The sequence below is a fragment of the Tasmannia lanceolata genome, unplaced genomic scaffold (assembly GCF_043159265.1).
Source record: "Tasmannia lanceolata isolate RefF3 unplaced genomic scaffold, GAP_Taslan_0.1 ptg000037l, whole genome shotgun sequence".
NCBI classification, from domain to species: Eukaryota; Viridiplantae; Streptophyta; class Magnoliopsida; order Canellales; family Winteraceae; genus Tasmannia; species Tasmannia lanceolata.
In genome coordinates this window covers 20,088,301-20,111,817 of record NW_027518714.1, presented here as the reverse complement: position 1 = coordinate 20,111,817, position 23,517 = coordinate 20,088,301, and the positions used below count along the sequence as shown (strand labels likewise).

At 39.8% G+C, this 23,517-nt stretch overlaps 1 protein-coding gene and 1 pseudogene across 6 annotated transcripts; both read left to right on the top strand.

Annotated features, from left to right (window-relative positions):
• Positions 1-702: 702 nt before the first annotated feature.
• On the top strand, positions 703-11,814 carry LOC143860141 (RNI-like superfamily protein). 5 transcript variants are annotated; one of them, XM_077370676.1, is made up of 4 exons: positions 703-1,044; positions 2,544-2,885; positions 3,092-3,281; positions 9,832-11,814. In XM_077370676.1, the coding sequence occupies exon 4, from the start codon at positions 10,191-10,193 to the stop codon at positions 11,373-11,375; it is 1,185 nt and encodes a 394-aa protein (XP_077226791.1). In that variant the 5' UTR covers positions 703-1,044; positions 2,544-2,885; positions 3,092-3,281; positions 9,832-10,190; the 3' UTR covers positions 11,376-11,814. The 5 variants fall into 5 exon arrangements, with proteins under 5 accessions (XP_077226791.1, XP_077226790.1, XP_077226793.1 ...); XM_077370675.1 differs by lacking the exon at positions 3,092-3,281; XM_077370678.1 differs by lacking the exons at positions 2,544-2,885; positions 3,092-3,281 and having other exon boundaries at positions 703-868.
• Positions 11,815-14,854: 3,040 nt separating this feature from the next.
• LOC143861906 (F-box/LRR-repeat protein 12 pseudogene) lies at positions 14,855-23,291 on the top strand (annotated as a pseudogene). Its single transcript, XR_013240068.1, has 3 exons — positions 14,855-15,432; positions 16,919-17,260; positions 21,274-23,291. The product of XR_013240068.1 is annotated as an F-box/LRR-repeat protein 12 pseudogene (transcript).
• The last annotated feature ends 226 nt before the right edge of the window (positions 23,292-23,517 follow it).

Here is a 23,517-nt window from a genome sequence, read left to right as displayed (position 1 = left end):
TTACATTTACACCCCGTCAACTATGGCCAAATTCCACTTCTGACCCTATGGTATTGACTTCACCAAAGACACCCTCTCAGCTTTATGAAATTTTTAAGTAGACCCCCTCCGTTGACGGTCCATTAGTTTAACTTAACAGAATGACTTAAACTAACCATGGTTAATATTTTGAAGACATAAATACCTTCGTCACTGTTTTAAGCCATTTGCAGAGGGATTTGGGTTATGCCAATTCCTTCATCACGGCCACCAACGCCGTTGTCATCTCCGGCCTCATCCTTTGGCTGCTTCAAAACCACATTTCAAGAAAAAAACATTGATAAAAATAAAAAAGACCTAAAATATTGGGGTTTCTGTGCAAATCATGATAATGATGTTAATGAAGACAACTAAATCCCACATCGAGGCTTTATGTTGATAAATAAATAAGGGTTTGAATGAAACCCTAATTTTCAATTTTCACGTATGTAAACCCTAACTTTTAGTTGGGGAAGACGAGTGCATTACAGTCATTTCTTCCTCTCCGTCTTCCAGTCACGTTAAAAAAACCCACCGAAAGATGAAGGAGTGTCTATGGTGAAGTCGAAACAACGGGACCAAAGTGGAATTTGGCCATAACTTAGGGGGTGTTAATGTAATTATCCCTAAAAAAAATGCTCTTTTAAACAATTTTTTGGGGTTGTTTGGCACGGGGATAGGAAGCCGAGGTTTAATATCTAGGATAAGAGCTGTTGGGCTGGTTTTTTTCTTCATTTCTCTCGCCATCACCATTTTTTCTTTTCTCTGTTTTTTTTTTTTTTTTTCCTTCTATGAACGGATTATAAGGTTTTTCGGAGGGTTGAAACAGTTGAATCGTTATCTACTCAAGGTATTTTCCCGATTTCCAATCTCTGCAAATCAAATCTGTGTTTTGGGCGTTCTAATTTGTAAATTGCAAAGAAAAAAGATTAGAATGAGGTCAGATACGTTTCGTTCTTCCTCTGTGCCGTCGCTTGAATGAAGACACCCGATCGGCCCGGAGTCATTTATCGGTAGCAATGGCCGGTAATCAATGACACGTTGTTATATTTTTGTTATATTTATTTTCTTTTTCTATACGTATTTTTCTCTTGGTTTTGTACATTTGATCCAAGAATTACTTGGTTTTGTGCATTTTTTTTGTATTTTTTAGATAATTGTAAGTCTTTCTCTCTTGGCCTTGTCTTTTTGTTCTTTTCAAATCCGGATCTTTTCTTTGATTCTTGATTCTGATTTCCATCTGATTTTAGTGTTTCTGCAAGGTCATCAATGCAATTACAACATCAGTAAAGAAAAAATGAAAGAAAAACTAGGGTTGTGTAAAACTAGGATTAGGGCATTCAAATTATAATTTAAAATGGCATGATCTCACACAACAAATGTAATCAATGTTATTCCATAGATCTATTGTTATCTAGAACTCAAATGGAGATGGGAAATTTATCTCGATCGACCATGTTGGTTAATCGATTGCGTCTGACCTGATTCCTGATGGGGAAGATCTCCTCATAGTCATGAAAGTGGAGAGTGAGACTGACCCCTCATATATGTAGAAAAAATAACAGCTGGTATTCCACCCATTATAGAACTCTAACTCTAACACATTAAACTTAGGGTTGTACTAAACATCCATGTATTAATAGGATAATATGCACCGATTACCCTTATATCCCTTAATGATCGCTTTGGTCAACGGGGAAACCAAGTAATTTCACACTTAATCATATTCATCAATCTAGACAGTTGATTTAAGATCGATGATTTTTTATTTTTTTTTGAAATGGTGATTTAATATCAATGATTTCCCACATAAGGTCGTACAATTTGAATTCACCTTCTGCTAAACATTTGTTCAAGGGAAGAGATCAATCAACTCCGGTCCTTTTCTTGACATCTTTTTATTAGGGAGATGATATCTCACCACCCCCACCCCCCCCTCTGCCTTAATGGATAAAATCCCCCCCTTAACGGTTTCCATGAAAATGGTTCCCTACTTCCCTGCTTGAGGATAAATTCACCCCTTTAACATTTTTCTTTGCCTTTAAAACTCAACGAATAACGTTAGGGTCATTTCCCCTCTATTATTTTGATTGAATTTGATTTTTTTAGGAAACATTTCAGCAACATGAATTTGAGAGGACATGTTTGGACTTTGCAGCTTTTGGATTTTTTGCTTCCTTGATGTTATCGGTCTCGTGATATCATTGTTTTTTCTTTGTTTTGCTTCTTTGTTTCCCTGTCTACTTTGTATTGACCACCTCGGTCCGGGTTCTCCCCCTTCCACACGCCCCTTTTTTTCTCTTTAATATTAATTGACCTCTTCCTGTTAAAAAAACGCTTTATTCTCTGATGTGATTATTTGGAGATGTCATGCTTATGAAAAACAACAGAAACCCCTATTATGGTGAGTTGAAGTTTTGGTCAACACAAATGGATAGGAAATCTCAAAATAGAAAAGGTTTTGCTTATAAACACCTTTATTCTAAGCTATTCGCATGGCTCAAATCTCTAGAATTTATGCCCAGATCATGGAGCAACCATCAGTTTCAAGAATGTAGCGTGAGTCTTTTCCAGCACAACTCATCAAAATGCTTTACCTATCTCCGGTCTACATATAAAGAACTCCCTAGTAATTGAAGTACTTTGGTGAAAGCATAACTTGGGTTTGGAAAAGATGAACTCTGATAAAAAAAAATGAACTCTGATAGTGCAGCAGAAATGCTGCGTGTTATGGAGTCATCCTGAGAGATCACAATAAGAACTTTCCGGGTCGTCATCAATTTACTCTCTAAAGTCCAGTGGACTGTAATAGATGGATGAGAGTGGATTCGTGGCTGTTGCTGAGCATGGGGGCACAGGCTCTAAAGGTGAGATGACCATGGGATTATCCCGATTACATTAATAGAATTCTCACTAAAGAGAAAATAGAACTGCTTCAATTTAGATTGGAAGATGGTTGAGTAAAATGAACCAGAGCAGCTCCTCAGCCATTGCAATTATCGTGCAATTAATGTCTTTCTTTTTATATTGATCAGTTTTAAATGACATTATATCTGGATCTTCATGTTTCTAGTCAATGATGACCATATACATGGACATGGCATGCTTCTATATCTGCTCAGAATTCTGGAGATGTGCAAGTTGGCTTCCTCAAACAATGGTGGTACTTTCATCAGTTGCTAATGGATGCCACAGTTCTTGCGAAAGACATCGAAAGGAAGAGCCTCAGTTGCTAATGAAGGCCTCAGTTCTTCTAATTTGCTGTAATCTCATATGTTTCTTTAGTTTTTAGTTCAGTGATGCTCTGTTGGTGAGTCATGAAATAACCTGCCAATGGGAAATTATGATTGTAGGCCCTTGCTTTCCCTCCTGTAATTCGGCAAACCAGAGCAGCTCCTCATCCATCACAATTGTCGTGTAATTCACGTTCTTTGTTTTCACACTAGTACTGTAAAGCCCGGCTCCTAAAGATGAACCACCCACCTTTTGAACTGATGACCTCCTCTAGATGAAGAAAATCACAGCTGGTTCTTGTCATAATAGCATTGTACTTGTGCTCTCTCTCACAGCACAACCTCAGGGTCTGCATTAGAGACATTTTCATCACCGCTTCCGCCAACTTTTTCTCAAGATATGAAAATGGAAGATGCTGATACTCTTTGTACGTGTGGATCTTTCAAGTAGGGTCGGGTCCACAAGCCTTTTGTTGTCTATGACTCCATGGAGGTCTGGATTTGGGGTCACTCTTTTCTGGAAAAGTGATTGGGGGAGGGTGCAGCAGAATGCACTTTCAAGAAATGCAAAAACTCTTTCAAGAAATGCAAAAACTCACAATGTTTTTTGCTCAAAAATTTTGTTTCTACGTTCTTATGAAAACTTTACTCAATTTTTATTTCAAGCACCCTGACTGAAAGTGTTGTAGGCAAAAAATAATGATTTTAGAAATTTTCTCATTTCTTTTGCTCAAAACGAAGTTGACTTCACTCATTTTATGCTCATAAATTAACATCAAAATTTTCATGATTTTTTATGACTAATTTGGAATATACTCTGCAAATTAGGGTTTCACTAGGCAAAAAGCTCCTTTTGTTTTCCAATATTCAAAATCCTTTCTTCAAAAGGTATAATCCCATGTGAAGAATATTTCCATGGCTGACAGGGACCATCCTAGGGCCCATATTTTAATATTTACGTATTTTTAATTTAAGTCCTTTAAATTATAGTAGGATTACCACAATCTTTTCCCGCTAGTAGCACTTGATTTTTTTGAGTTATATGTGTGTTTTAAATTGGCCCCATATATGTATTACGGGAATTTTAAGTGGGAAGAGAGTTTTAAGTCATTAGAGGGCATTTTTGTCCAAAAGTGTTAGTTTTTGTTTAGGAGTTTAGAACTTTCTAATCCTCTTCTTTCTTCTTATATATTGTAAACTTTAGGGCATTATTCTATTATTCTATGTTATGCTATGGATGAATGAATGAAAAATAGTTTTCTCATGTCTTCTTGCTATAGTTGTAAATCCGTTTCGGTCACCATTTCGTTTTGGCCACCGAAACGGAATTTCGGTGCATTTCGGTCGAAACTTTTCGTTCACACAAAAAATATGAGAAAAATCCAAAAAAATAAAAAATCAATAGAAAAAGATGAAAAACTAATAAATAGTCCAAAATATGTGTCCCAAAAGGCATATTCATTACTTAAACACATAAAGTCTTGCACAAGTCCAACTGATAGTCTGATACATAGAAAAACATAAAAAAAAAGAGATACATGAAAGTGAAACATAGACAATAGCTAGTAGCAACAACTCTCAGTCATCATAACCCGGATGATCATACTCAATGTCTTCTTCTTCGTCGTAGTCGTCACTGCCGTCATCACCACCTGGACCACCAGTAGGGACATCTTCTTCAAGAGGCATGAGAAAGTCGTCGTCGTCGTCCCCGGCCCCAACTACAGCAGTAGGTGCTTCAAGATTTCCCACCCAATGTCTTCCGGTGTGAATATGACATCTTCTTCTTCTGCAACCCAATCCATCATGACATCCAGATGGTCTATGCTCAAAGGGTCACTAATGGTAGATGATTTCCTCAACAAGTCCCTGAAAAGGAAAACATTAAGTTTAATGTGAAAGGTTAAACTTAAAAGCTTAAAGTGATGAGGTGAGAGTTGAAAACAGTATATTACGTTGTATACCTTTCTCGAAACTTAAGATTGTAATGGACAAACACCAAGTCATCTAATCTCTGGTGCTCCAACCTATTTCTCTTTGCAGAGTGAATGTGTTCGAAGGTGCTCCAATTCCTTTCACACCCAGTCGCACTGCAGGTCTGACTGAGGATTCTGATCGCAAAGGTCTGTAATTTTTCCACGTCACATCCGAATTGATTCCACCATGCAACTGTAAAGTAACAAATATTAAAGCATTATTTGTTGAGAAACTGAAAGTTAAAATGAATTATACTTAATTAAACAAACAACTCAAATATACCTGGTCCCAACTTCGTTCGGTTGCGGATTGCAAGCTTCATTCCAAACATACCCTTAGCCTCTCGATAATCCTCAATCTGATTGGTGATGAGGTCTTGTGTACCTTCATCAGGTACCAGTCGAGTGATGCATGCCAACAAGCCTCTGGTTACTTCACTGTGCCTAGAGAAGGTAGGAGTTAAAAAGATAGCAGGGTTAAGAAAATATCCTGCTGCATGGAGGGGACTGTGGAGTTGCCTATCCCATCTTTGGTCGATGATCCTCCAGATGGGATTGTAATATGATTTTCTCTTCAACCTCTCCTTGATGTTCTCTTTGGCCCTATCCATGGCCTCATATAGGTAACCCATCGCCGGTTTGTCCTGCCGATCTACCAAACGCAGCACTCTCACTAAAGGCTTGCTGATGTTTAGAATGTACTTGTCCCAAAAAGATTTATCCAACACAGTACTAACTACCCCTTCACTCAATGGGTGTTGGACAAACCTACTAGTACTATACTCATCAGACACAAACATCTGCTGAAGTGCTTTCCGATTCAACACCAGACTTTGTATGCTAATAAAATTTGTAGCAAATCTGGTTGCAGCAGGGCGGCACAACTCCTTCCCACCTGTGAACTTCTTCCTTATCAAATTCAAGAGGCTTCCATGGTTGTAGATAAACTTTGTAATCGTCCGAGCCCTCTCAATTGTGGTTGCTATGTGAGGAAATACAGTCGGTTTGCACAGATGCTCCAAGATGAGATCTAAGCAATGAGCTGCGCACGGAGTCCAGAAGAATGTACCAAACGCGGCTTCTAGTCTTTTCCCAGCAGCTTTGTAACTTGGCTCACTGTCAGTTACAAATTGCACAACATATTCCGGATTCACCTCTCTGACAATCTTTTCAAAGATATTATATAATTCATCGGCATTCTTCACTATGCCGGATGCATCAACGGATTTGAGGAATATGACTCCTTTAGGGCAGTACACCAAAAAGTTGATTAGGGAACGTTGTTTGGTGTCTGTCCATCCATCTGCCATAATGCTACAGCCAGTGTATCTCCATGACATCTTAATCTCCTCCAAGTAGTTGTTTACCTCATCCACTGTATTCTTCAAAATGGGACCCCTTAAAGCATGATAAGTAGGTGCCTTATAACCCGAACCCACGGCATTCACAGCATCAAACATAGGTTGCTAGAAAGGTGAATTGGCAACGTTGAAAGGGAGATTGGCATCGTAGCAAAGCATGCCAACCGCCATGTCTGCTCTATCCATTGTTTCTTTAGTAGCCAAAGCACTTTTAATGCTTGGCTGGGCTCCAGGGGTTGTTCGTGCTGCAAAGAAATTCCTGATCGCTCCTGTGATTCCCTTCTTCTTCCTTTTTGTACCACTCGGCTCTACAAGAACTTCCTTACCTCTTCGTTGAGGAAATTGTGTGCCAATGTCTTCTTCATCCTGCTCTTCTTCTTCGTCTGGTGTGCCATAAAAACCTCCAACCTCTGCTCTGGAGAGGCTCATCCTAGCCCTTTCTTTTCTCTTTGCATCTAAAAGTTGCTTCATTCGATATTTTACATCTTCAGTCACTTTTTTGCATGATGCTACTTCACCAGGAACAACCGCTAAATGTTCTTTCAAGCGGGTTATACCTCCACCCGATATGACTTTGCCACAGAATATGCAAGTTACTTTATTTTTTTGACCCGGAACCAATGTATCGTAAGCCCATGCCGGGTCATCCGATCTAGCGGGTGCCGAACCAATAGAGGATGCTCCTGCAGAAGGTCCCGAGCCCGATCCACTCATTATGAAATGAAGTAGAAGGGGAAAAATGAATTAGAAGAAAGAAAATTGAAATAAATTACAAAAAAATGAAGTAGAAGGGGACAAATGAAGTAAGAAATAAAAGAAAGGAAATGGAAAGAAATAAAGAGAACCTTGAGGTTGAACTTGAGTTGAAGAGAAGAAGAAAAAATTAGCCTTCACTCACTTGAAATAAGCCTTTGGAAATAGTTCTTGACTTCTTGTAGTGGTAAGTTTAATGTATGCCTTCCCTTTGCTCCAAAATAGACTTTGATTGAGTTGAAGAAGAGGATAGACTTGTAGGAAATTTAGTAGAATAGATAATGTAAGTGAAAGTAGAGAAAGAAGGAGAGAAAGAAAGAGAATCACTTATGTGAAGGTGGAGGATAAGAAGATAGGGAAAAGGCTATTTATAGAGTTTTTAATTGATTGTGCATTTAAAAATGACTAAAATACCCTTCCCAACAACAGCTATAAACGGTCACATTTTGAGGTTAAAATGGTCAAAAACCAAAAAGAGCCGTTCCAGGGGCATTGTCGTAAATTCTGCAAAATCCAGTCAAACTAGCCGTTATTTTGAATTTCGGACGAAATTCAAAATTTCGTCCATTTCGTCCGAAATTCGGAATTTCGGTCAATTTCGAACGAAATGACCGAAATTTCGGACGAAACGAAATTTTGCAGATTTCGTTTCGTTTTCGTGTTTCGTCCATTTCGGATGAAGTCTACTTTCCCTATGAAGTCTACTTTCCCTAGGAACTCCTTGGTGGCGATGCCTTGTGTTTTGGTTGGTGAGATTCCAACCTTCTAATCTATCTCTTTCTCGTTTCTTTTCTTTTTTTTAATCACCTTCCCATGAACCCAAAACCTCCATTAATCTTAACCGAAACCTCTCCTTTGTCAATTTGTTCACCTACGTTTTCCCCCAAACCCCTAAATATCTATAAAAAATATTTTTGGGACCTTAGAAACATCATGTAAATCCATCCCTATCCCGTATTTCTCGTTTGCTCCTAGGGGTGGCCAGAACCGAACTAGACCCGAAGAACCGAACCAGACCCGAATAAAAAAGCTGAACCGAACTGTTTAGAAAATACTTTGGGTATGGGTCGGTGCCACTGATGAAGAACCGAACGTATCCGGTTCCGGTACGGGTATAATGCATTTGGTTCGGTTCTGGAACCGAAGACCGAACTATTTGAATATATATATATATATATAATATTTTTTATATTTCCATTATACACTGGCTCCCATTGGTCGTAACGAGGGCCCACTTACGTTTTAAGTTTGTTTATCGTAATGGGGAAAAAATAAAACGCCTAAAAATAGAACGAGGGTTCTCTCTTCTCCTCTTTCTCGTTTACCAGGGTTTCAGAAAACCGTAAAACCTTTCTCCTCGCTCGCTCGAATCGCAGCCTCTCTTGCTCGAATCTCCTCCTCTCCCGACGGATTTCAGGCCAAAGCAAACCCTCCTTTGCTCTCAACAAAGACTCTGTCCGTCGGATCTACTCCGAATCAGGTATGTTCTCCGTTTAAACCCTCTTTTTTCATTTTTTTTCCCATGTAGGATCCATGTAATGGCGCTAATTCTAATTCTCCACCATGTGTGCTGCAAACTGGTCTTTGTTTTTTGGCCATTAGAACCGGAGAACCGGACCAGACCGAACTGATTATGTTCGGTCTAGTTCGGTTCGGTCCTACTATGTACTACGGTGCGGTTCATTCTCACGGTTCATGGAACTGGGAACCGAGAACCGAACTAAAAAGTTACCAATGACCGAGCACCGAACCGGTTGGCCACCCCTATTTGCTCCAAAACTCATTTTACACCTTCCCCGCACATATCTGCACCCTCCAAACCTATCATAACCTTCGTAGGAATATTTTCACCATCTAATCACCTATTGTAGGACCCAAACCCATAATTTGCACACACCCGTCTCACTCAGATTCCCTTACCACCATAGTCTAAACCATCTTGGCATCCTTCGACAACTTCCTGGCTTGTGCCTTCTTTGAGGTATAGAATCTTTCTAATAGGCATTGCTCCTACATCAGATTTGGTATCGGAGCCAAGTATTAGTCATTCATTCGATCGCCTTGCATCAATGGCCTACTTGTCCTTTTTGGGCAAATGGAACAATTCTCGGCTTGTGCTTAGATCCAGAATCTTTCTAATAGGCATTGGTCTTACATCAGATTTGGTATCAGAGCCAAGTATTAGTCATTCATTCGATCACCCTGCATCAATGGCCTATTTGTCCATTGGGCAAATGGATAAGAACAGGTCTCCGCTCTCCAATTGGGGTTAGTGATATACAGATTGCACCTGCCCACTTCTTTACCAAGAGCAACAGACAATATACCATTGATGTTCCAGTCACAGGAAAATTATCTCATTCTGGTTGCATTTCCCCTTTGAAGATTCATTTCTTGTGTTGATATTTCCTTATATATAACTGTATTTTCTTACATACATGTGCCTGCAATATGGAGAAGCTAAATTTTGTTTTGCTTTGCTTAATGCAGCGGTGGATCCTTTGGGTAGCCATTGAACTTGAATTCTTCTAACTTTGTCACATCTGGCATAGGCTCAGAGTACTGCAAATCCATCAAGAAAGGTGTCATATACTTCCATTCTGTCGATCTCAGCCAATTCACTCTGGGTGATGAGTTACATTGTCTCCTTGTGTCTTGGGGTCTTTACCATCCAAAAATAGAAGCTTCTCCGTCGTAAATGTGGGGTTCTCATTGGTTATGGGTATGGTGAATTAGTTATCTTGTGCAGCTTTGTTGCACAATTCATAAAAATCACACTGTAAAGATCCGAGCTCTGCAGCCTTCAGAATAGTGTGAGTTAATCTCTTTGGGAAAATAGAAGGCCAAAAATGGATCCTTCTAAAGACTCTGCTGTCTCTGTGACTGACATCCCCGATGAGTGCCTACTTCTTGTATTCCAGAGGCTGGAGAACGGCTCTGACCGTGACGCTTTTGGCTTGACTTGCCGGCACTGGCTTTGGATTCAGAATTCCGCTCGTGCATCATTGCAATTCAGTTGCTGTTTCAGCTCAACCCTTTCTCGGGACTATGTCAGGTATCTTTCTAGGTTGCTGAACCGTTTCCAACAGCTCGAAGATCTATCTCTAGCTGGGTGCACAGAGCTATCTGATTCAGCACTTACTCAGCTGCAGTCTTCTGGATGGAAACTGCAAACCCTTTCTCTAGATTGCTGTTTTGGCATTACGGATAACGGAATTGCTTTGGTTTCTACAGGTTGTCCCTCTTTGGTATCTATTAGTCTTTACCGGTGTAATATCACTGACTGCGGTCTTGAAATCCTGGCTAAATCGTGCCTGGCCTTGGAGAATGTGAATCTCTCATACTGTATACTTCTTTCTGATCGTGGGGTCAGAGGACTCTCAAGAGAATGCCTCAAACTTCATGCATTAACAATCTCAAACTGTAGAGGCATAAAAGGTACTGGGCTTAGTGGGTGCTCGCCAACACTAGTTTATTTGGAAGCAGAATCATGCTTGCTCACTCCAGAGGGAGTGCTTGGAGCTGTTAGTGGTGGTGGGCTTGAGTATCTCAACTTTTCCTGCCTGAGGAGTTGGGTTGATGGAGATGGATTAGCTGGAATCGGTGCTGGATTTGCCACAAGGCTTCGCTATCTTAATCTTCGTCTATGTCGATTTGTTGGCGATGAGTCAGTAGCAGCCATAGCCAAGGGATGTCCGTTACTGGAGGAATGGAATTTGGGGTTGTGCCATGAGGTCAGGGTTTCTGGTTGGGAGGCAATTGGGTCGAATTGCCATAAGTTGGAGATACTTCATGTGAACAGATGCCGAAACCTGTGTGACCGAGGGTTGCAAGCTTTGCAAGATGGGTGTGACCAGCTCGCGGTGTTGTATATACATGGTTGTCGTATGATCACTGTCATGGGGTTGGAGTCGTTCAAACGGGTGAGATGGGGCGTGAAGATCAGGCGAGAGGAGTGCATGAGTGTTGGACCTCGCATGGACAAGTTTTCATTCAGTGACTGGCACCCTCTCTTCCCCCCTGGGGGTGTGTAACCATTTTTTTGCTATAGGGAACACATATTCAGTATTTCATATACAGGAAGAAGGTGATAATTAAGGTTTAAGTATCCTTAACCTTTTCTTCCTCAGGCAAAACTGGGTATGGAAGGTGATGAACTATCTCTCGTAGAGGAGCATCAGAACTGACCTTCATTCTTATTTTCCAGTACAGTAAGTTTTTACTACAGATTGTATAATATGGAAATATTGAGTATTTCCATGGCCTCTTTGTCCATGTCGAATTTATAGATCAAGAGTTTGTCTCTGCTTAGGGTTGCTGGATCTTATATTACGCATGGAGTGAAGCTTTAATGCTCTAGGCTGTCCGTCCATCTTGAGGATGTTTCATGATTGTAAAATTGCTCTATCTTCCCAACCATTTGATAATTGAACCTTCTGCTCAGTTGGATGAGGATGGTTCATGGTTCTCTTATGATGGAACTCTTTTGACTTAGTGTTCAAATTTTTCGCAAATGAAGCTGTCATCCTCCTTTTTGATGCTTTGATTTCGATGATTCATGGTTCTCTTGTTGCGTCCATCCCGCCTCTTGTGATAGTCAATTCTCAGTTTGAATTTTGATTTTCTTTCTGATGGAGTTTCAGTTAAATTTGCTGAGGAGGAAGGCTTCTTATCTTTGTAACAATCTTCCACTTCAAGGGAAATGCATTTGTCATGCAGAAGTAGGTTCTTATACCCACTCAAAGACAACAGTTTTGTCAATGATGACCCAAATTGGTTCATCTATGTTTATCCCTTAGAAACAATCTCATCAACTATGTGTTGGAGTTCCTTGATATGCGCGAGAACCAATTTACCATCAGTCGTAATGAATCAGAAATACTTAGTTAATTGTTTTTTCTACCACTTCTGCGATTTTTTTCTCACAGTAGACATCATAGTGCTTGTTGTTCAGAGAGTGTTCAGATGAAACTTCTAAAATAAAAGTGATCATTCTCAATTTGTGGTCAATAACAGGTTCATGCTCTTTGTTAATAACACAGGGATCATATTCAATTCCTACAGTGCGGAAGAAAATGTACAACTTCGGTAGCTAATCATTTTCAATTTTTTGGGCTGTCAATACCCTAGCAGTTTCATGTCACTATGATAGGGATCATTTAGGTGACATTAAAATCCTATTGTTCATAAGAAAATGTACAACTTCTAATACTAGTGTGCAACTTCATACTACTCTTTGTTGTTTTCAGTAAATGTAGAGCAGACATCTTAATCACTCTAATAATTCTTGATTGAATAACTTGTAGATTCATACATTTCTAGAAGTTCAATTAAACTATGATAATGATAGATGCAACAAAGAAGCAGATCACAATCAATTGAGACTAACAGTGAAATTAGAAGACTAATTTGATTCGAGTAAACGTTATACATTCCTATGAGGCTCCATTTCTTTCGATGTAAAATGGGCGTAAAATAAATTTTATGCTGACTTTTCCACTTAAAATGTGTGTAAACTTTGTTTTACGCCCAAAGAAAAAAACCATTAATCTCTCTCTCTCTCTCTCTCTCTCTCTCTCTCTCTCTCTCTCTCTCTCTCTCTCAAATTGTCCTCCACATCTATGAGCTTTATGTGTTCTTCTTCTATATCTCCAACAAGGGCACTCTATTGGATCCACATCACTCAACCGCATTCAATATGTCACTTATGTACAAAATTTTTTTTAAAAATGATTTAATGGGATTGGGTGACGTGAATAGTTCGATGCAGAACAGGGATCTCATTCACAAGATTTGAGTGTGCAAGAATCAAAGGCTTAAAGACATCTTAAAGGCTAGATCAAAGTCTAGGATCATCTGGTGAGGGTCGTACCAAGGGCAATAGAGGCTGAACTTGTGATGGCAAAAACATAATGATCTTTTAAACAGTTTGTTTCAGGGTGTTTGGCACTGGGATGGGAAACCGAGGTTTATTATATACCCGGGTAGGAATACACTTGCTATCCCTGGCTGACCTCTAATCCCGGATAAAACAGTACCACGAACAATTAGGGGCCGTTTGGATACGTGGATTTTATAATCTGGAGTTTCTTCAAAATTTTAGCTAAGAGACAAGAGAAGAAGCAGACCAGCCGTCATTTTCGACTTCTCGCCCTTCTTTCTGACAGGAACTGTTTGGATACACGGATTTCAGAATCCAGGTTTTTAGTTTGAAAACAGTGTGGAAGAGGGTTTATGATCAAGCTGTTGTATGTCGTCATGACAGCGTTTCTTGGATTTTAAGTGAGAAATTCGGGTTTTAAAAATCTCTCATGCATCCTAAGATTTCTAAAACCTGGAAATATGGGAGGATTTGCTCCTCTAGTGCCAATCTCACCATTCTTTATGATGCATATTGCTGCTTGATTATCACAATAAATGTGAACAGGATCGCTGGATATTTGACCTAACTTAAGATCTTCCAGGAAGCGTCTTATCCATACTGCTTCAAATGCAGCTGCATTACAGGCGATAAACTCTGCTTCCATAGTAAATTTAGCAGCACATCCTTGCTTTTTGCTTGACCAGGATATTGCTCCTCCTCCTAATACGAAGATATAGCCAGATGTTGATTTCCTGTCATCAGGGTCACCAGCTAAATCAGCATTGCAATATCCTATAACTGACAAATCATCGCCTTGATGTCAGCTTATAATGCAAGGTACCTTTAAGATATGTCAGTATTCTCTTAACTGCGACCCAATGTGCAATTCCAGGATTACTTTGATATCTACTCACAAGACTAGCTGCAAAACTTAAATCTGGTCTTGTACACAATATGGCATACATTAAACTTCCTACTACCTTAGCATAAGGTTTATTTTGCATTTCGGTTAACTCTTTGTCATTAGACGGTGCCATGTTCTTTGATAATTTTGTACCTAGGGGTGTAAACGAGTCGAGCTGAGCTTGGCTAGGCTCGGCTCGGCTCGTTAAGCTCAAAAGCTCAGCTCGGGCTCGGCTCGGGCTCGAACCAGGCTCAGCTCGGCTCGGCTCGGTCAGGCTCACGAGCAGCTCGTGAGCCTTACCGAGCTCGGGTTATATTAAGTTCACACCCCTCATCTTCCCTGGACAGCCCTATCTAGCGTAATTTGACTACTTTTTTTACACTATAGGGGGTGGTCCAAGTAACAAATGGGGTTCCAAAAATGAAGTGACATATTTTGCCTCCCCCTTTCACTTCCTGGACAACCCTTTGTGTATATATTAATATATAATATATATATTTAAATATATTAAATTCTTAACGAGCCTTAATGAGCCGAGCCGAGCCGAGCCTGGCCTAAATCGGGCTCGGCTCATTATGGATTCGAGCCGAGCTCGAGCTCGAGCTCGCTTCCAAGCCCGAGCCAAAATAGACACCCTTATTTGTACCTTTGCAAATGGAAGTATCTATTGCTTTTGACAAGTCCATTCTAAACTTCTTAAGAACTTTTTCCGAGTAGTTTTCTTGAGACAAGCTAAGAAGTTTGGACTTTCTATCTCTAGTTACGGTGTTAGAGGAGTACGAAGGCTATTTGAAAAGCCATGTTAAAAGGACGTGATGGCCGAACGACCATGATGAAGGGCTGTATGAATCTTCTACAAGAACAACCTCATCTTCCCCAATTGGTTCATTCGAATATATACCTCCATATCTGCCATTGTTGCACATAAGTTTTCTTAATTGGAAGAAAGTCTAATAGCCCTCTCTCTCCATTCTCTCATCTTCAATTTGCATTTGCATTTGCATTTTTGCACTTGTCTTACATCTCTGTAATTCCCATCAGCGTGGCCGTGTATAAAAATATTTTGTACTGCCTACTTCCTAGGATGATCCAAACCGTTTCATTTATTGGGGCACAACGTATATAGGTTGTGCCCCAAAAATCATGTCCATATAATATGATCCTAACCCTAGGGTTTGGATCATCCTATAAAGTGGGCCTTACGGTACTCTTTCTTTTTTTCTTAAATACTGGACCACACGGCCACATACCGACATACAATAGAAATTATCTGAAATCCCACCATTTTTTCTTCTCTCGATCCGTTGGGTCGTCGGATTACAAGGTATTTTCCCGATTTCCAATCCCTGCAAATCAAATCTAGGTTTTGGAGTTCTATCAGTAAATTGCAAAGAAAATGATTGGAATGAGATAAGATATGTTGTATTTTTGTTATATTTATTTTCCCTTTTTTTTGTTTTTACATAATTTTCTCTGATCCAAGATTTACTTGGGTTTTTTCCATTTTGATTTAGTTTTAGATAATTGTAAGTCTTTCTGTCATGGTGTTTTTTTGTCCTTTTCGAAACCTGATCTTCTGTTGTTTCTTTGATTCTTGATTCTGATTTCCATCTGTTTTTAGTGTTTCTGCAAGGTTATCAATCCAATTAAAAAATCAATGAAAAACTAGGGTTGTGTAAAAGTAGGATCAGGGCATTCAAATTACAATTTAGAATGGAATGATTGTACCCAGCAAATGTAATCAATATTATTCCATAGATCTATTGAAATAAATCTAATCTAGTCAATGTTTCAAGAATTCACGATTGGCAATAGTCATGACAGTCGAGACTAACGCCTTATATATATGTAGAGGAAAACAATGGCTAGTGTTCTACCCATTATAGAACTCTAGCTCTAACAAATTAAACTTAGGTTTGTACTAAACCATCCATGTCTTAATAGGATAATATGCACCGATTACCCTTATATTCCCTATTGATCACTTTGGTCAATTGGGGCAAACCAATTAGTTTAACACTTAATCTTATTCGTCAATCTAGACTGTTGATTGAAGGTCAATGATTACCCGCAGAAGGTCTTACAATTTGAACTCACCTCCTGCTAAACATTTGACCAAGGAATGAAATCAACCAGTTATTGTCCTTATCTTGACATTTTTTTAATTATTTTGATTGAATATAATTTTTAGAGGAAACATTTCAGCAATGAGAAAAGTGTTGGTGCGCTTGAGGCGTTATAACACCTCCCATTGGTTTAAATGTTTGGGTCCCACATAGCAGAACCAATGGGAGGCGTTATAAAGCCTCAAGCGCACCATTTTTTTGGTGCGTTTGAGCGCACAATCTTATAGCACTTCAGCAATTTGAATTTGAGAGGACATGTTTGGTCTTTGGAGCTTTTAGATTTTTTGCCTCCTTAATGTTGTTAGTCTGGTGATTTCATTTTTTTCTCTGTTTCCCTGTCTGCTTTGTATTGTCCAGCCGCCCCCCCCGCCCCCCTACCCCCAGCCCCACAAAAAAAAAAAAAAAAAAAAAAACCCAACACACAAATTTTTTTCCTTTAATATTAATTGATATCTTACTGTTAAAAAAAAAAGTATGAATCTTGTATACACTTTATTCTCTGATGTGATGATTTGGAGATGTCATACTTATGAAAAACAACAGACACCCCCATTATGATGAGTTGAAGTTTGGTCAACACAAATGGATAGGAAAATCTCAAAATAGCAAAGCTTTTGCTTATAAGCACCTTCATTCTAAGCTATTCAGAATAGCATGGCTCAAATCTCTAGAATTTATGCCCAGATCATGGAGCAACCATCAGTTTCAAGGATGTAGCCTGAGTCTTTTCCAGCACAACTCATCAAAATGCTTTACCTATCTCCGGTCTACATGTAAAGAGCTCCCTAGTAATTGAAGTACTTTGGTGAAAGCATAACTTGGGTTTGGAAAAGATGAACTCTGATAAAAAAAAAAGAACTCTGATAGTGCAGCAGAAATGCTGCGGGTTATGGAGTCACCCTGAGAGATCACAATAAGAACTTTCCTGGTCGTCATCAATTTACTCTCTAAAGTCCAGTGGACTGTAATAGATGGATGAGAGTGGATTCGTGGCTGTTGCTGAACATGGGGGCACAGGCTCTAAAGGTGAGATGACCGTGGGATTATCCCCGATTACATTAATAGAATTCTCACTAAAGAGAAAATAGAACTGCTTCAATTTAGATTGGAAGATGGTTGAGTAAAATGAACCAGAGCAGCTCCTCAGCCATTGCAATTATCGTGCAATTAATGTCTCTCTTTTTATATTGATCAGTTTCAAAAGACATTATATCTGGATCTTCATGTTTTTAGTCAATGATGACCATATACATGGACATGGTATGCTTCTATATCTGCTCAGAATTCTGGAGATGTGCAAGTTGGCTTCCTCAAGCAATGGTGGGACTTTCATCAGTTGCTAATGGATGTCAGTATGCCACAGTTCTTGCGAACGACATCGAAAGGAAGAGCCTCAGTTGCTAATGAAGGCCTCAGTTCTTCTAATTTGCTGTAATCTCATATGTTTCTTTAGTTTTTAGTTCAGTGATGCTCTGTTGGCGAGTCATGAAATAACCTGCCAATGGGAAATTATGATTGTAGGCCCTTGTTTTCCCTCCTGTAATTCGGCAAACCAGAGGAGCTCCTCAACCATCACAATTGTCGTGTAATTCACGTTCTTTGTTTTCACACTAGTACTGTAAAGCCCGGCTCCTAAAGATGAACCACGCACCTTTTGAACTGATGGCCTCCTCTAGATGAAGAAAATCGCAGCTGGTTCTTGTCATAATACCATTTTATTTGTGCTCTCTCTCTCACAAACGTCTCTAATGCACGGCCTCAGGGTCTGCATTGGAGATGTTTTCATCACCGCTTCTGCCAACTTTTTCTCAAGATATGAAAATGAAAGCTGCTGATAGTCTTTGTACGTGTGGATCTTTCAAGTAGGGTCGGGTCCACAAGCCTTTTGTTGTCTATGACTCTATGGAGGTCTGGATTTGGGGTCACTCTTTCTGGAAACGTGATTGGGGGAGGGTGCAGCGGAATGCACTTTCAAGATATGCAAAAACTCATGATGTTTTTTGCGCAAAAATTTTGTTTCGATGTTCTTATGAAAACTTTACTCATTTTTTATTTCAAGCACCCTGACTGAAAATGTTGTAGTTAAAAAATAATGATGTTAGAAATTTTCTCATTTCTTTTGCTCAAAACGAAGTTGACTTCACTCATTTTATGCTCATAAATTAACATTAAAATTTTCATGATTTTTTATGACTAATTTGGGATGTACTCTGCAAATTAGTGTTTCATTAGGCAAAAACCTCCTTTTGTTTTCCAATATTCAAAATCCTTTCTTCAAAAGGTATAATCCCATGTGAAGAATATTTCCGTGGCTGACGGGGACCATCCTAGGGCCCATATTTTAATTTCTACATATTTTTAGTTTAAGTCCTTTAAATTATAGTGTAGGGCTATCAGTCTTTTCCCGCTAATATCACTTGATTTCTTTGAGTTATATGAGTGTTTTAAATGGGCCCCATATATGTATTACATGAATTTTAAGTGGAAAGAGAGTTTTTAAGTCATTAGAGGGTATTTTTGTGCAAAAGTACTAGTTTTTGTTTAGGATTTTAGAACTTTCTAATTTTTTTTAAAAGGCGAAAAATATATATATTATAAATTTAACCGAAAGTTTACAGAAGATAGGGACCAGTAGTCCCCTGCATTTTTACAGCGTCAAGGACGCCAAGAAACCAAAAAATCCCCAAAAAAATCCTTATAATTTTTCGTTCATCAACGGCCACGCTTCCACACTCAAAACAAAATACGCTAAGAATCATAACCCTGAACAAAGAACCTCTTATAGAGACTCCCCTTAAGATGAGCACCTCTGTAAATCCCTCAGGAGCCCAACTATTTCAGAAGAAAATACCTCCTCATCAAGACTGATGACCGAGAGTTCCTCATCCGATGGTTCTTTATCTCTTGTTGCCTTCTTCCTAGAAATCATAGCCTCCAATTTTTGGATCCCCGCCTTTTTATCCTCTGCCCACCGAAGAAGTCTAGAGGTTTTTTCCTCTGACATCACCTTGATAAAGAAGGTTGTGCATGGGAGAATGAGTTTCCTTCACGTTGCCTGATCCAGTCAAACTGGAAAATACTTCCGGCCTTCTGTTGGCCGCCTCTTTAAATAGTTTCCATTGACGTTTTAGAAAATCTCTAATGACTTCTCTATGAGTGGGCGATTGTTTGGAAGCTAGATCCTCATTATACACCATCATTTTCATCCTGCTCAAAGAGTCCTCCATCTCCGATAATTCCACCGCTCGATTCCTCTTCCGGCCCGAGACTAGGGGATTCAACGAAGATGGGCGATATGAGGACGAAGCGTTCTGGTTTTTCATCTTGTGTATAGGTGTAATTTTTCCTTCATTCGGATATATTAGAGGGAAAACGAAGAGGCAAGGAAGGTGGAAATGATGAACCGCCTCGTGAGGATTACTGACAATATGCCAGGTGTTCAAGCTCGCAATGAATATTGCGTGCAAGATCTCCTTCTATCATACATGAATACTAATAACGCCGTAGTAGCCATTTCCGGCCAATAAAGATAATTCTTTACGGCTTCCCATCATATATTAAAGATCCAAAAAATGAATATTTTACTCATATCTCGAAGATTTCCTTGGGGGTTCATCCCAAAACATGTGTTTCAGTCATTTCTTTGTTAAATGGGAGTAATCATTCATCTAGTTGACAGCGACGCTACGTCGCCAATATTAGAGTAAAAGATATTACCTTCCCAAACACAATACCCTCCCCAACCAAGACTAGGGGCACCCCTCATCCATAAGCGACACATACATTGGGTAGCAAAGGGGCTCCAACAAACCTTGTTTTATTTATCTTTAAAGCTTCAACCCCTTCTTATGTGAATTTCAAGGGGATGCCCCTTTTGTCCTTGGATAATCTTCCTCTTCTTTCTTCTTATATATTGTAAACTTTAGGGCATTATTCTATTATTCTATGTTATGTTATGGATGAATGAATGAAAGACAGTTTCTCACGCCTTCTTACAAATCATGGATGTGAAGTCTACTTTCCCTAGGAACCCTTTGGTGCGATGCCTTGTGTTTTAGTTGGTGAGATTCCAACCTTGCGATCTATCTCTTTGTCGTTTCTTTTCTTTCTTTTTTGATTTTTTCTTATAAATCACCTTCCCATGAACCCAAAACCTCTATTAATCTTACCCGAAACCTCTTTTTTTCAATTTGTTCACCAATGTTTTCCCCCAAACCCATAAATATCTATAAAAATATGTTTCGGACATTAGAAACATCATGTAAATCCATCCCTATCCCGCATTTCTCGTTTGCTCCAAAACTCATTTTACTCCTTCCCGGCACATATCTGCACCCTCCAAACCTATCATAAACTTCGTAGGAATATTTCCACAATCTAATCACCTATTTTAGGACCCAAACCCATAATTTGCACACACCCGTCTCACTCATATTCCCTACCACCATAGTATAAACCATCTTGGCATCCTTCGACAACTTCCCGGCTTGTGCCTTCTTTGAGGTCTAAAATCTTTCTAATAGGCACAGGTCCTACATCAGATTTGGTATTAGAGCCAAGGATTAGTCATTCATTCGATCACCCTGCATCAATGGCCTACTTGTCCTTGTTGGGCAAATGGAACAACTTCTTGGCTTGTGCCTTCTTTGAGGTCCAGAATCTTTCTAATAGGCATTGGTCTTACATCAGATTTGGTATCAGAGCCAAGTATTAGTAATTCATTCAATCGCCCTTCATCGATGGCCTATTTGTCCATTGTGCAACTGGATAAGAATTAGTCTCCGCTCTCCAATTGGGGTTACTGATCATACAGATTGCACCAATTGGTGGTGATGTCGGCTGCCCACTTCTTTACCAAGCACAATAGACAATATACCATTGATGTTCCAGTCACAGGAAAATTAGCTCATTCTGGTTGCATTTCCTCTTTGAAGATTCATTTCTTGTGTTGATATTTCCTTATATATAACTGTATTTTCTTACATACATGTGCCTGCAATATGGAGAAGCTAAATTTTGTTTTGCTTTGCTTAATGCAGCGGTGGATCCTTTGGGTATCCTTTGAACATGAATTCTTCTAACTTTGTCACATCTGGCATAGGCTCAGAGTACTACAAATCCATCAAGAAAGGTGTCATATACTTTTCCATTATGTCGATCTCAGCCAATTCACTAGGGGTGATGAGTTAAATTGTCTCCTTGTGTCTTGGGGTCTTTACGATCCAAAAATAGAAGCTTCTCCGTCGTAAATGTGGGGTTCTCATTGGTTATGGGTATGGTGAATTAGTTATCTTGTGCCGCTTTGTTGCACGGTTCATAAAAATTACACTGTAAAGATCCAAGCTCTGCAGCCTTCCGAATAGTGCGAGTTAATCTCTTTGGGAAAATAGAAGGCCAAAAATGGATCCTTCTAAAGACTCTGCTGTCTCTGTGACTGACATCCCCGATGAGTGCCTACTTCTTGTATTCCAGAGGCTGGAGAACGGCTCTGACCGTGATGCTTTTGGCTTGACTTGCCGGCACTGGCTTTGGATTCAGAATTCCGCTCGTGCATCATTGCAATTCAGTTGCTGTTTCAGCTCAACCCTTTCTCGGGACTATGTCAGGTATCTTTCTAGGCTGCTGACCCGTTTCCAACAGCTCGAAGATCTATCTCTAGCTGGGTGCACAGAGCTATCTGATTCAGCACTTACTCAGCTGCAGTCTTCTGGATGGAAACTGCAAACCCTTTCCCTAGATTGCTGTTTTGGCATTACGGATAACGGAATTGCTTTGGTTTCTACAGGTTGTCCCTCTTTGGTATCTATTAGTCTTTACCGGTGTAATATCACTGACTGCGGTCTTGAAATCCTGGCTAAATCGTGCCTGGCCTTGGAGAATGTGAATCTTGCATACTGTATGCTTCTTTCTGATCGCGGGGTCAGAGGACTCTCAAGAGAATGCCTCAAACTTCATGCATTAACAATCTCAAACTGTGGAGGCATAAAAGGTACTGGGCTTAGTGGGTGCTCGCCAACACTAGTTTATTTGGAAGCAGAATCATGCTTGCTCACTCCAGAGGGAGTGCTCGGAGCTGTTAGTGGTGGTGGGCTTGATTATCTTAACTTGTCCTGCCTGAGAAGTTGGGTTGATGGAGATGGATTAGCTGGAATTGGTGCTGGATTTGCCACAAGGCTTCGGTATCTTAATCTTCGTCTATGTCGATTTGTTGGCGATGAGTCAGTAGCGGCCATAGCTAAGGGATGTCCGTTACTGGAGGAATGGAATTTGGGGTTGTGCCATGAGGTCAGGGTTTCTGGTTGGGAGGCAATTGGGTCGAATTGCCATAAGTTGGAGATACTTCATGTGAACAGATGCCGAAACCTGTGTGATAGAGGGTTGCAAGCTTTGCAAGATGGGTGTGACCGGCTCGCTGTGTTGTATATACATGGTTGTCGTTTGATCACTGTCATGGGGTTGGAATCGTTCAAACGGGTGAGATGGGGTGTGAAGGTCAGGCAGTGGAGTGCATGAGTGTTGGACCTCGCATGGACAAGTTTTCGTTCAGTGACTGGCACCCTCTCTTCCCCCCTGCAGGTGTGTGACCATTTTGGCTATAAGGGAACATATATTCAGGATTTCTTATACAGGAAGAAGGTGTTGATTTAAGGTTTAAGTATCCTCAACTTTTTCTTCCTTATGCAAAACTGGGTTTGGAAGGTGATGAACTCTCTCGTAGAGGAGCATCAGAACTGACCTTCATTCTTGTTTTCCAGTACACGAAGTTCTTACTACATATGGATAATATGAAAATATTGAGTATTTCCATGGCCTCTTTATCCTTGTTGATCTAATAGATCAAGAGTTTGTCTCTGCTCAGGGTTGCTGGATCTTATATTAAGCATGGAGTGAAGCTTTAATGCTCTAGGCCGTCCATCTTGAGGATGTTTCATGATTGTAAAATTGCTGTATCTTCCAAACCATTTGATAATTGAACCTTTTGCCAAGTTGAATGAGGATGGTTCATGGTTCTCTTATAATGAATCTCTTTTGACTCAGTGTTCAAGTTTTTCGCAAATGAAGCAGTCATCCTTATTTTTTTATGCGTTTTCGATGGTTCATGGTTCATGGTTCTCTTCATGGGTCCATCCCACCTCTTGTGAGAGTCAATTCTCAGTTTGAATTTCTATTTTCTTTCTGATGGAGTTTCAGTTAAAATTGCCTTCGAGCCTCCGCTCAAAGGAGGAAGGCTTCTTATCTTTGTAACGATCTTCCTCTTCAGTTGTTATATGAACTAATATATT

Coding starts and splice junctions, on each gene's coding strand:
- LOC143860141 (XM_077370678.1), top strand. CDS start 10,191: ATGGATCCTTCTAAAGACTCTGCTGTCTCTGTGACTGACATCCCCGAT.